We start from the raw sequence: 12776 nt of genomic DNA, 5'->3' as shown, positions 1-12776 counted from the left end.
CCTTATCTGAGGGCTACAAGCCAATCTCTAGTGTAGAACAGTGTTTGCACCCACTGCACAGGACCAGTTCTGGCACGAAGTGACACCTTAGGTTTCCAGGTATTTTAGGACAGTGAAAAGTAGCACACTCTACTATGTAATTCAGATGTACAGTAGCTTTCATGATTTTCTGTATCTTGCTGTATGGTTTCAAGATATTGATGGGACAGTAAGCCTGCTTAGCAGGATTTCATGGGTACCATACTGCAGAAACCCAGGGTGCAATTCATCTTTAAGGTAGCTCGCCAGGGATGGAATTGGCCCATGGAATCGTGAAACTTGTGAAAGCTACATTAGGTGTGATTTGAGCCATGTGATGCAGGTCAAAAGTTTACATCTTATTCTCTTTCTGTTTTGAACGTATTTTGGATGAGTCTCGAAAATGTCATCTTAATTATTTTCTTTAACATTCTTAAGATTTGCAAAGCAAACTTCACAGGCATTGAGATGTACATTTAAATATTGTATAATTCCTTTTCTTTGTGAACATTTTAGCTAATTTAAGTGGGTGCTAAAGACTGATGACACAACGCTGGGTTTTGTTTGTTTTTTACCTCTTGAGAGGGTGAAAATGTGTATTGATTTTACAAGTGAATGTTAGCAATTTTCTCTTACCCAAGTGACAAATGGTGATGTTTACTTTTACATTTTCACCTAGTATCCCACTCCCATGGAGAAAAATGTCACAGCTGTAAAAACAGTTGAAGAGAAAAATGGTAAGCGGCTTGCTTTTGCTTGCAGTGCTGATTAATGTATTGCTTGTATTTCAGTAGTGCCCCACCATGAATCAACCAGGGCTCCATTGTGCCAGGTTCTGTGCAAGGCCAGAACGAAATGATGCCCTCCCACCACATATCCATATGCATGCTACTTCTGGATTTTGAGCTGTTTCAGGGACTGAAAAGCATGACTTGGCTAATGTCTCAGTTGTACTTGTTCCTTGTGTATCAATCCTTTGCATTGGTGTAAGGACATCCATCTTTAAGGAACAGATTTAAGGCCCATTGAACTTCAGTAGGCTTTGGATACTTTACTTCTTGTGAGAAAGGGCAGTATATAAGAAGAAACAGTATATAACAGAAGAGACATTTCTGATTCACCCAGAATTTTTCCCATTTCCCAGTAAAACTCAAATGAAACAGGCAGTTGAGACTTGTCATCAAATGGAGAGGAAGAATGACCCAGTGCTTAAAATAGAGGCTGGGACTTGAGAGACCTCACTTGAGAGTTTTGTGTTCAGTCCCTCTTCTGTTTAAAAACTTCCTTAATGACCTTGGGCACAGATGTTTAAAGGTATTTGGGCACCTAACTCTCTGGGCCTTACTCCCTCTGTACCTTCTGTAAAGAAAATGGAAATATCTACGGTTCATAGCTATGCATGGTAAACGGCAATTCCAGGATTCTCCTTTCCCTGTAAAATGTGATATCATTGAGTCAGCATGCCACAAGAGCTCAGAGAAACAAACTGAAGTTTCCTGTCAGACATCCTCCAAATAAACTTCTTGGGAAGCTATTCCCCCTCCCCGCCCCATCCCCAATGCCCGAGAACTTTCACTTGGGCTGTCTGCCACTTGGCTTCTTATTTAATAGCATACTGAGGTTTCTGTACTTGATCTGGGTCATTAAATATTAAAATGCAGAGTGATCCTGAAAGCCAGGCGTGTTTTTGGTGATGCTAAATAACTATAATTTGTTTTCTAATAGATAGCTTTGTTCTTGTCACCAGGCCCAGTTCAATATAAAAATAAATGTGTAGTCATATCAGAGGCTGCTGTAGATCTCAAGTATGGTATTGAGTTGTATTTTACATCCCAGTGGCATTGAATGGAGAATATGAAATGCAGAGATGGAGTGAGTGCAAAGTTTTAGTCCGGACCTGAACTGTCTGACTGTTCAACAGTCCATATTGACAAATATATTTGCGGGCTGCTTTTCTTTGTTCCCAGATCATCAACAAGATGGTGTCTCAGAAAATGAACTACCTCACTGCTATGTGCCAAATTCAGCATTGTCTTTAATAGAGTTCTGCCCACTTACGTGAAGGCTGAGTTTGGCAGTGTACGCAGTGTTAGTCGCTCATAAGTACTAGTATAAACGCCGATGAAATGTTTATGTGGCACCATCTGTTCTCCAGCTGGCAGGGGGTGCTAGAGTACAGTGTAGGGTAGAGGGACCCCCCCTTGAGATGGGATGCATAATGCCTCTAACAATCATGTTTACCATTTTTGCCTGGCCAAAAATACTGTCATTGCTCTAAATAATAATAATAAAAAACACAAGCTAGCATATTCTTTGGCTAGCATTTGCCAGCTTTCTTGCCTGCAGATTCATTTTTGTTGCTAAGTTGTCCAACTCTTCTTTTTATTGAAGAAAAAGGTAATGTTTGTTACTGTCACTGCTCAAATTTTCTTCTTCTTTATTATCAGATTTGTCTACAGGAATTGTTTACAGGAGGAGAATTGCAACATGTCAGAATGTAATTCCAGAAATCTTAAGAAAGGTAACTTCTTTAAACCTAGGCTCAGTTTGGCTTTGAAAAAACAAAACCAAATATCAACCTAAGACAAGACTGTGATGCTAACTACGTTAAAGGAGCAGGTTTCCCAATGATGCCTCAGCTAAAATAATGTTGAAATGTTTTTTTCTTTTTTCTTCTTTTAAAAGATAAAATGGTTCTGTGCCAGTTACTTTTTCATTGGATTAGAAAGTGCAAAGCCAAAGTTGCAGTCTTTTATGCTGTAAGATACGGCAAGTGTAATATATGGTGTTGGCATGTTGTAAATGTGGTGATGTGCTTTTAATCTCTATGTACCTGCAAGGTGGCAAATAAGCCTTCATTCATTTTAAATGGTTTCCTCTCTTACTGAAAACTCTTAAAGCAAGTTGCCATCCTCTCCTGGAAGCAGGTTAGTGAAAGACTTTGGATGCATTTGTGTAGGTTTTGGGCAAGTGTGATTTTTTTTTTTTTTTTTTTTTTTTGACAAATAGGCACTGGGAAAATTGTTTTATAAAACACATTTAATTACAAGTTAAAATGTAAGTTCAGGGTTTTAGAGGGGTATCACCCAAAATTTAGGTTTTTTAAAAGCAACTTCCATATAAGCAGCTGTCGTTTTTTTTCCATGAATCTTATCTTTCTTGCTATCATTGGTGATTTCTGTTAAGCTCCAGTTCTTGGAACTCACAGAATACCTGGGAATGCCAGCTTGTCATAGGATCATAGAAAATCAGGGTTGGAAGAGCCTTCAGGATGCCATGTAGTCCAACCCCCTGCTTAAAGCCGGATGATCCCCAACTAGATCATCCCAGCCAAGGCTTTGTCTACCAAGGTCTTAAAAACCTCCAAGGATGGAAGTTCCACAACCTCTCTGGAACCTGTTCCAGTGTCTTACTACCCTCCTAGTAAAAAAAAAAAAAAGTTCTTCCTAATATCTAACCTAAACTTCCCTCACTGCAACCTGAGACCATTGCTCCTTGTTCTGTCATCTCCCACCACTGAGAACAGTCCAGCTCCTTCCCCTTTGTAACTACCATTCAGGAAGCTCACAGTTGCTATTAAATTTCCCCTCAGTCTTCTCTTTTCCAGACTAAATAAGCCAAGTTTCCTCAGCCTCTTCTCATGAGTCATGTCCCCCAGTCCCCTTAACATTTTTATTGCCTTCTCCTCTACTCTCTCCAATTTGTCCTCATTCTTGCTGTAGTGGGGGACCCAAAACTGAACACAGTACTTCAAATATGGCCTCACCAGTGCAGAACAGAGGAGAAGAATCACGTCCCGTGACCTACTGATAACACTCCTACTAATACAGCCCAGTACACTGTTAGCCTTCTTGGCAACACGGGCACACTGCTGCCTCCTATCCAGCTTCTTGTCCACTGTAACCTCCAGGTCCTTTTCTGCAAAGCTGCTGCTTAGCCCTAAGTAGATTCTTAGGGTGAGACACCGGAAAGCAAAAAAACCCCCAAAACTCGAGAGGATTACATTCAAGCCAATCTTGTAATTTTTTTTTTTTTTTACTGGCAAGCTTGTTTTTTTGAACATTTTTGGTCACGTCCAGAAAAGCAGGGGTGTGTGCTTGCAGCGGTACAAATTGTTGTGGCACAAATTTCTGCTGCTACTTTGTTGCAGCGCACACCCCTGCGCATGCCCTTTGTTGCAGGCCATGCCCAGGTCCTGGCTGGGCTCCAGGTGCTGTGGGGAGGCAGAGGCAGTACTGGCTGGGCACAGAGTGCCTCATTGCAGGGCTAGCCAGCAGGAATTCCCCACACTGAGGCACCCTGGGCCCCAGCCACCCAGGAAGCGACATATGGAGATGGGGGGCGCAGGCAGCTCAGGGCTGCCTGCTCCCCGTCTCCATGTGTGTTTGGCACACACTATTTTTGTGTGCTTTGCCCCTCTTTTTGTTTTTCCTGGTTTGGCTTTTTTTTGCTACTGGGAAATCCTGGTAGCAAATTTTGTGCCCACACTGCAAAGCAGCAATGCTGTGCATGATTTAAGGTGCAAAGAATGTGGTTTGTGGCACCACAAAGAGGCTTGTGGTGCCAAAAACCACACGTGCCTGCATGTCTGGATGCACCCTTCAGGTTTTAATTGATTACAACCTAACAAAACAAAGATTCAGGAAGACATTTGTGGGTTACTTTGAGTGGAAAATAAACATGCATGTCATGAAATCCAAATATTGTATCATTGAGTTAATTTCTGAGCGTCTGAAACTGGAATTGGCGGTAAACTGGCTATATTCATTATCAAATCTGAAGGAAATGCAAAGTTCACAAAGAAAATAACTTGTTTAACCTTTTTAATTTAATCTAAAATATTTTATGTTTCAATTAAAAACATTTATGGCATGATATGTCAGGTGCAGTCCATTTTCCTGCCCTTGCACTATGTGAATAGTCTCAGAAATGCAAGGTACTGTCAGTTTTTGAATGGGAATATGTTAGAGGACTCATTGATGACTTAGAGAATCCTGATTTGCTGCAATGATGAGTGGTTTCACTTTGTGTGTCAGGTGATGCAGATTAATCCTTACTTGTGATTTGTGCAATGCATGAACAATGTTTTGTATTTCTAAGTATATACATTACATCTTTGCACTGGTTAAGCATTCCTAATCTATTGTGTCTTATGTAGAAAAAGCCATATAACCGTGTCTTGCATGTTGTGACAAGACCATTTATGCATCTCTGCATTTAAATATCTGTATTTTATTTTCCATGCTTCATCTACCCAGGAAAACAAACTTTCAGGTATGGGACAGAGTGTAAAATTAGCTTAGGTTGAGATTCTCACCCATTCTCTGACCTCTGTGGTAGAGCAGCATAAGTGAGCTCTAAAAGCGGCTCTACCCAGCACAGGCACTGAGGAATGCAATCATAGACTCATATTTTACAGCCCTTCAGTCAGGGCTGGCCCATCCTATACTGCGAAACCTGCAGCTGCTGGGGGTCCCGCAGCTAAGGGGCCTCTGCATCTGGCTGCTCGCCATCCCACCACTGCTGGCAGCTTTTTGGCCACTTCCCCCCTGCCGCCATTGTCACTGGCAGTTTCTTCTGGGCAGGGGCCCCAAAACTATTTCTTGCAGGTGGCCCCCCAAAATGTGGGCTGGCCCTGCCTTCAGTGAAGCTATTCTAGAGCTCGTGATTAGTAGGTCAGGAATAGAGCCATAGTCTGGAGTGCTGTGGCTAGTGGTAGCTAGGGACAGATTGCTGTAACTCGCAAGATCCTTGGGACTGGCAAGAGTATTGCAAAATGAACAAATTTTATATTGAGTTAAAAAGGGGTTATTATGTAGTCCTGAAAAGTGTTCTACTTTTCCTCTTGAGCTATTAGTTACTGAAAGAAAGTGCTACATCCAAACATCCCCAGGCTTTGGGAAAGTTCAGGTCCTATTTTAAGGTATGTTGACACTGCAATAGTAGAGCAGCTTTTTTGGACTCAAGGCACCTCTTCACAACTTTTTAACACAATTTCAAAAACAAATTTTTATATATTGTAGTGCTTACTTTCATGCAGAGTGGCTGGGTAGCAGGGGTAGGGATCGACAAGGCAGGGACAAGCCCAAGCCTGCACTTATTTGCTTATTTCCTCACACTCTGGCACCTAGAACTTCTGGATCTCATGAAACCCTGGTTGAGAATCACTGGTATAGAGTTTCAAACTAGCCTGATGGAGTACGGCTAGCAGGTCAGCTTCCAAAAGATGCTGTTTGTCAATGAAAAGTAACAGAGGAGAATGAAGAACCAGGAAATTAAAGAGAGTCCTACTAATGCAGAGTAGGACATTGCAATGTCTGTTTCACACATCAGTAAAACAGTCAATGAGGGCTGGTGTTTTATTTCCTGGCCATTATAACCGTTCAGTGAGTGGGTACATGATAAGTATAAAAAGACTGCAAAGGTTCTTAGTAGTAATAGTAGTAATATTAGAAATGTATACCTTTTATTACATCCATCAGTTCTTGCTTCACTCTTATTGTCCGGTATATTTAATGGGTGATGTTCTCTGTTGTCTAGTGCAGTCTGTGTTATTGCTGAAAACTCTTAAGGACATTTAAGAAAAATCCCATTTTCAGAATAAGGCAATTCACATCACTGCAACTGAATGTATAAATTTGCCTTTCTGACCCAGGCTTGTGTTTGCAAAGTATATAGGAACCTACTATATCAGTATTAGGTAGTCTCGTGTTTCTTAGAAATGGAGCTTAATTGTCCCCAGATACACATTTTGGGAAACAAAAAGATTTGCATCAGTCAAGGCTACTTGATGGTTATGAGAGGATATACTTTGGTTCTGTCAATAATTACTGTAGATCTATCTGTTTCTTAGAAGAGCCAAATAGAAGAGGCAAGTTCAATATACCCATCTAAATCCATTGACTAGTGTTGACTGAACTCTGCTGCTTTAAGGATATTTTGTGAAAGTCAGGAAGTGGAATAGCAGATCTTACTCTAAGGGTGAGTAGGAGATGGAGGCATGCATGGGTAGGCATACTTGGGTTTGACATGTTCTAGCTAGTATCAGCACTGAAGACGTGAGTACAGTCATTAGTGCAGATTTCTGTTGAGCTTATATAGCCTGCTTTAAAATTCAGGTCTCTGCTACTGTTATCAATATGGGTTAGGTTAAAACAAACTTGGGTATGCTTACCCATGTTGTACTGGATTGCTGCATAGAGATACCTGAAGTTTAATCCCTAGCCTGTAAAACAGAAAAATGTAAAGGCAGGCCTTTGCATGAATGAATTTCAGCTTTCTCTAGCATGTATGCAGTGGGATTTGCATTTGAATAAGTGGACTTATGCAACGAAAATAAAATAATTTAAATGATGTGTTAATGTACAATCTTTTCTTCAAAAAGAATTGAAATGTGTTAGCAAGAGAGAAAACATTTAGCAGTTGAGGGGTTTGGACCTGTTTTTGTTTGTTTCCCGTCTTAATTTGTTACACTGTGTAGAATAGGTGATGGGACTGCTACACCGCTGCACAGTTTTTTTGGTATTATTTAAGGTCTTGTACAGATCAAGTCCTCACAGTGTTTTTAGCAAGGAGCATTAAGTGGTTTCACTTAAGGATGAGCAGAAGATCCGTGCGGGTAGGCCAGAGGTATGCTGAGTAATAAAAGGCCTGTGGTCCCATTTGTAGCAAATTTGCTTTATTTTGCAATTTGTATAAATTGCTTATTTATAATGTGTAGACACATGGCTTTTTAGATTGGCTGATATCACTCATATTGTTATTCAAATTGCCAATTGCTCAAATCATGAGTGAGACTTTATAAAGGGGGATAGGGCAAAGTGCCGCATTTATTGATAACATGAGTTAGACATAGAGGTTCAGGCACACCATTCATACATACAAACGCACACAAATCATCATACACATCATTACACACAGGCATACACATACACAAAACAACCATTTCATCCACACACACACCAGATATAGTTACCAGCAGTAGTTGCTCAGTATCAGCCCAGGGTAGCCAACCTGGGCTTATTGAGTAGATGATGATGATTTGAAGATAATGGCTGGAGTGGGGTGAACAGATGCATCTGTGCCGTGGTGAAACAGCAGCAGAGAAAGAGACTCACCCAACTTGGCATTTTCAAAGTGTTCTTTTATAGGGATTGACATTCTTTGTTTCAGAGCTTTGTGGTTTTTCCATACCCAGCTTCTGTTTTTGTGGTTGTTCTTTTGTCTTCAGCTTATCTTAGCCTTAGAGTGTTCTTGCTGCCTGTCTGGCAGGATGGGTGCATTTCTTCTCCTCGTTATCTTCTTTGTGCTCTAGGCCTAAAAGGGATTCTTCAGCCATTCCTTAATTAGTTTACTGACTGGTAGCTTACATTTGGCACTGTGTTGCTCACGTAAACAGCTAAATCTTCTTCTCCAACCTCTGCCATTCTCTCACCATTCACCCTTTTACACACACAGGCTATGCGGAGTTCATTCACTTATGTCAAGCAGAAGGATACAAAACAGAGTTTTCAAGTTGCTTACAGGACAAGACTAACATGGTTACATTTCACTATTATTACACTCTATGTTAACATCAGCTACATTAGTTCAGTTCATGCTACAATATTTCTAGTTTTTGTAAGGTGCGAGAAGAAGAGGAATAGTCAGAATTTGTAACTAGGGGTGTGCCAATAGATATTTTGGGGGCCAGTACCAATAGCTGATTTTTAAGAAGTCATATCGGCCAATACTGATCCGATTTTCCAATACAGCTGAGTCCAGCTGCTGAGTCTGTTGTGGTGAAGAGGGAGGGTGGGGGGGAAGGGGCGGGGGAGGAGATCAAGGCCCCTGCAGTGATGGAGGGAGTGGGGCTGGGGCTGAGGTTGGTGCTGCCCAGCCAGGGTGGGGCAGGCATGGGACGGAGCCACGGCTCATCCAGGCGGTGTGGGACAGCTTCTGCTGCTGTGTGAGGGGGCAGCTTCCACTGCTGCATACCGGTTGTTTGGCGGCTTGTCTGGTGGCTCCCACTGCTGCTCCAGCTGCTTGTCTGGGAGGACACGGGGGGGAGGGGAGGTGGGCCCCTCAATCTGCATGGGGTTGGTTGCAGTTGGCGGGAGCTGCCCTCCTCCCTACCCCTCCTGACGAGCTGTGGCTCTATCCCGCACCCCCTCTGCCCTGTCTGGGCAGCGTCTACTCCTGTTCCTGCCCCGTGCCTCCCTCACCGCGGGAAGCATTGATCTGCTCCCCCTGCCACGCCCCTTCCCTCCCCCCTCCTCATCCATCACACCAGACTTACCAGCTGGATGCAGCTCTCCAAGCTGCCAGGCTTGTGCTCTTTGCTGCCTGCATGCTGGTTGCAGCTGTGTGCACACATGAGCATTTATTGGCCACTTCAGGCTGATTAGTGATATGTTTCAACTTCTCTAAAATTAGACTTGTTGGGGTAGGCTGGTAAAAGATAGTTTTTTACTAGGTGTTTGTGTACATCATGTAACACCATGGGGTTTGAATCTTTGTGGGTACGTATGAGTGTTGTTGGAATGTTACTGCAAAGAGTATGGACATATTAGCTGTTTGTCTGGATGCGGATGTACAGGACTTTAAAATATGCTCTGGGAACACTCTTAAGGCCATAGTAAGTAGGAGCTAACCTGCATGAACTTAACTCCTTCACTGAGGATTAAACTAACGTAGCTTAGCTTCCACTTAATATGGAGTAATATCGTGAAGGTCGTACTGTGCAGTAGCAAAAGCCCACTCACTTTCTCCTGAAGGTGAAGTGTTCATGTGTCCATACTCTAATAAACTGGTTATCAAAAGTACGTGGTTAAAAAAGGAGCAAGTTTAGGGTTAAATATCAGGCATAAAATCTCCTTTGCTAATGATTGGAAGTAACTAGTAGCTATTTAGCATCATTTTGATTAATGCAGAATTGGAGTTACCTTGGATACCTTGATTTTGCTTTAAATTTCTTTCCCTTCCACATAAATGTGAAGCCTTGCACATCAAATATTGGGAGCTTCAACCCCAACCTGAACCAAAACTAAGCAGCTACATATATAAGTACTTGTTTTATTTCAGCTAGTAAGTGTGAAAAATGAAGTTACAGATTGAACTGTGCAGTTATGAGACACTGAATCTTCTTTTGTACTAATAATGCATATATTAAACACACATTTGAAGTTCAGTCACTTATATAAAATATTTTTTTTCTGGAGTGGGATAAAAGGTTGCATTTCTTGAGAATACTCAACAAAACTAGACTAGAAGTAGATTTTTTGTCAGAATTTTTAGTTTAAATCATATATATTTGAATTTAATTTAGATTTTTAAACCGTATAAATAATGACCAGCCATATTAAGACATCCACTTAATGAATCTATTAATATTTTTTTTTGGTAAATAAAAAATATTACTGAAACCATTTTGGTTTACTGCCAAAGTTGTGAATAAAGTGAGATCACCGAACTGGTGCAAGTCCCTAGCTAAGCTCCTGCAAGCACTGTTTGCTGAAATGATAAACCTGCTTCTGACAGCTGGAGCCTATTCTATAGGTTCAGAAACACAATTTTCTACACTTGGGTTCATTTAGTTTAGTTCAAGTCAGTAATTAGTTCATTCAAAGTTAGGGAAACCAACTGGGAGCTGGAGAATCAGGAAAGCTTGTTTAACTCTTTCAGCCTAAGAATTAAAAACAGGTGTGTGAAGTCAAGATCTATTAAGTCTAATCTCTTGAAGGACATGATGACCTGAAACAACCAGTTCAGTTTTCTAGCTAGATAAAATTCTTTGGTTAATAATTTATGACTTGACTACAACATGATGGGTATGTAAATACATCAGCACATGCTGATTAATATGTTATTTTTTGTATCTAGTGTATTTAAAGTTGCTGGTTTGAATTTATTTATCTGTTGTGTTTCAGTTAAGTACCTCTTAAAATACTGATTGTCTGTATTTTTAAGTGAATTCCAATTTTCATCTAAATGCACCTTGATACAAATCAGGAGTAGAAAATGAAACACCTAGCAAATGAGAAATGTCATTCATTACTTTGTAACATAGTTACTTGTAAAGAATTAGAAATCTGAATAAATGCATTTTAAGCTACAAAATTGTTTAAATGTGCATATGGTGCATCCTGTATTGCAGGTGAGGAAGGCAGTGCTAAAACAGTATTCTTGTCTTATGGTTTCTAAAATCTTTCACACTTAAACTGAAAAGCTGCCTGTTGCTTTGGATTTCCTTTACTTGTATATTTCATTTCTATTTCAGACACTTTTGTCTACTTTTCATTTTCACTTTTAAAAACTGAGCACCACCATTCTGAGAGAAAGGTGTGATTGCCAGTTTAGATTCCATCTGTGCTTCCGAGCGTAGGTTTGCCATATTAGAAATCATTAGGCAACATTCTTGCATCAAACAGATTTTGGTTGTAAATTCTCAAGGAGATGGTAAAAATCACTCCTTTCTTTTTAATTGCCACTCTGCTTTCCTTTCATCCTGTGCTCTTCAGCTCTCTCTAGCTTCATTTTCCATGGGGCCTTGCTAAGTCTTTTTGGACAGAAATGATAACTCAGTATAAGTAATAGTGCAATGCAATTGTTTAACTCTGCAGCATTATATAAAATAGCGATGAATGACACATTCCCTTGTAAATGAGACTAACTCACCAATAATAATTTCCTTACAAGCTCTTATATTAAAAACTTTAATGCATGTGAAAGAACAAAATGGAAGTCAGCCATGTCTTTGGTTTACATACAGGCTGTAACCGTTGTTATGGAAACCTAGAATATTCAGGAATTGTCTCATTATTAGAAATATTATACACCATGATGGGCTTGCCTAGTGATTGTATTCCTGGCTCAATGGGTGAGATTAGCTCTTCTTCCAGGAAGAATTCCTTAATACAAATCTCTAGTATTAGAAAAATGCTAGGAATAATCTTTTGAATCCAGCTGTCTTGGTAGAGAGAGGAGGAAAGCCCAGAGACTGATTTCCAAGGATGGTATAAATATAACAGCCTTGACCTGGTAGATACTTACTTATATTTGATTGTGAACAGACAGTCCTAAAGTTATGAACAGAGACAGGTCAGTGGATGTCCTGAAATACTTTTGACCTGTAGAGTCTTCATATTGAAAATGGATGATACTTGGTAATGCGGATATGATTATAAACTTTGTATTGTTTTAAGGTACAGATTCTCTAAAAATGCTTTTGTACTGAATTAATAGTACTTTGCTTTATGAAAGCTGGCTTGTTGATGCTTAACTCTGTTGTTATGTTCAAGGAAAGAGAAGTGCAGGAACTGAGATGATGACAGTAAATTGTAGTAGTCTGAAATCTAATGCTTGGACTGGAATGTGCAGATTGGGGGATTCTGCCCTGAGAAAGAATGCAGGTTTCCAATCATCACTTAAGTACATGTCTTTAATAAAGCCATGTTTCTGGGAGTTTTATTATTATTATTGCTACATCCCTGTCTGTGTAATTAGCATGATTTTCCTTTGCCTTTAGCTCCCTGTTGTAGTTCTCATTAAAATGGCAGCCCTCAGTCATCAAGCAAATGACCAGTTCATATCATAGGGATTTTGAAATAGTTTTCAAGTGTTTCTAAATACCATTTTGTAACTTTGTTGTCTGCATGAAAATTTTGGTAGTCTTCTAAGAGAAAAATCATGGACACTTTCCAGCAAAACCCTTATCTGCATATATATGTTGAATCTCCTGAGTCCTAGCTCAGTCTCTCAAGAATAAAAGTAATGTTTCT

The 12776-nt window shown here is 40.3% G+C and overlaps 1 protein-coding gene across 8 annotated transcripts in view; it reads left to right on the top strand.

Moving 5' to 3' along the window:
- Positions 1-12776, top strand: part of PRELID2 (PRELI domain containing 2) — a 48961-nt gene that overhangs the window by 12039 nt on the left and 24146 nt on the right. For 7 of the 8 annotated variants that reach the window (XM_090064226.1, XM_090064229.1, XM_090064224.1 and 4 more), the window contains exons 2-3: positions 698-755; positions 2466-2539. In XM_090064226.1, coding sequence (XP_089920352.1) covers positions 698-755; positions 2466-2539 — 132 coding nt within the window. Of the gene's footprint in view, positions 1-697; positions 756-2465; positions 2540-2703; positions 5271-12776 lie in introns of those variants that run through there. The other variant, XM_090064228.1, reaches the window with a different exon arrangement.

The sequence above is a fragment of the Crocodylus siamensis genome, chromosome 10 (genome assembly GCF_052110815.1).
Source record: "Crocodylus siamensis isolate JL-2025a chromosome 10, ASM5211081v1, whole genome shotgun sequence".
In the NCBI taxonomy this organism is placed as follows: domain Eukaryota; kingdom Metazoa; phylum Chordata; order Crocodylia; family Crocodylidae; genus Crocodylus; species Crocodylus siamensis.
Note: the sequence above shows the minus strand (reverse complement) of the source record. Positions and strands in the feature narration are given on the sequence as shown.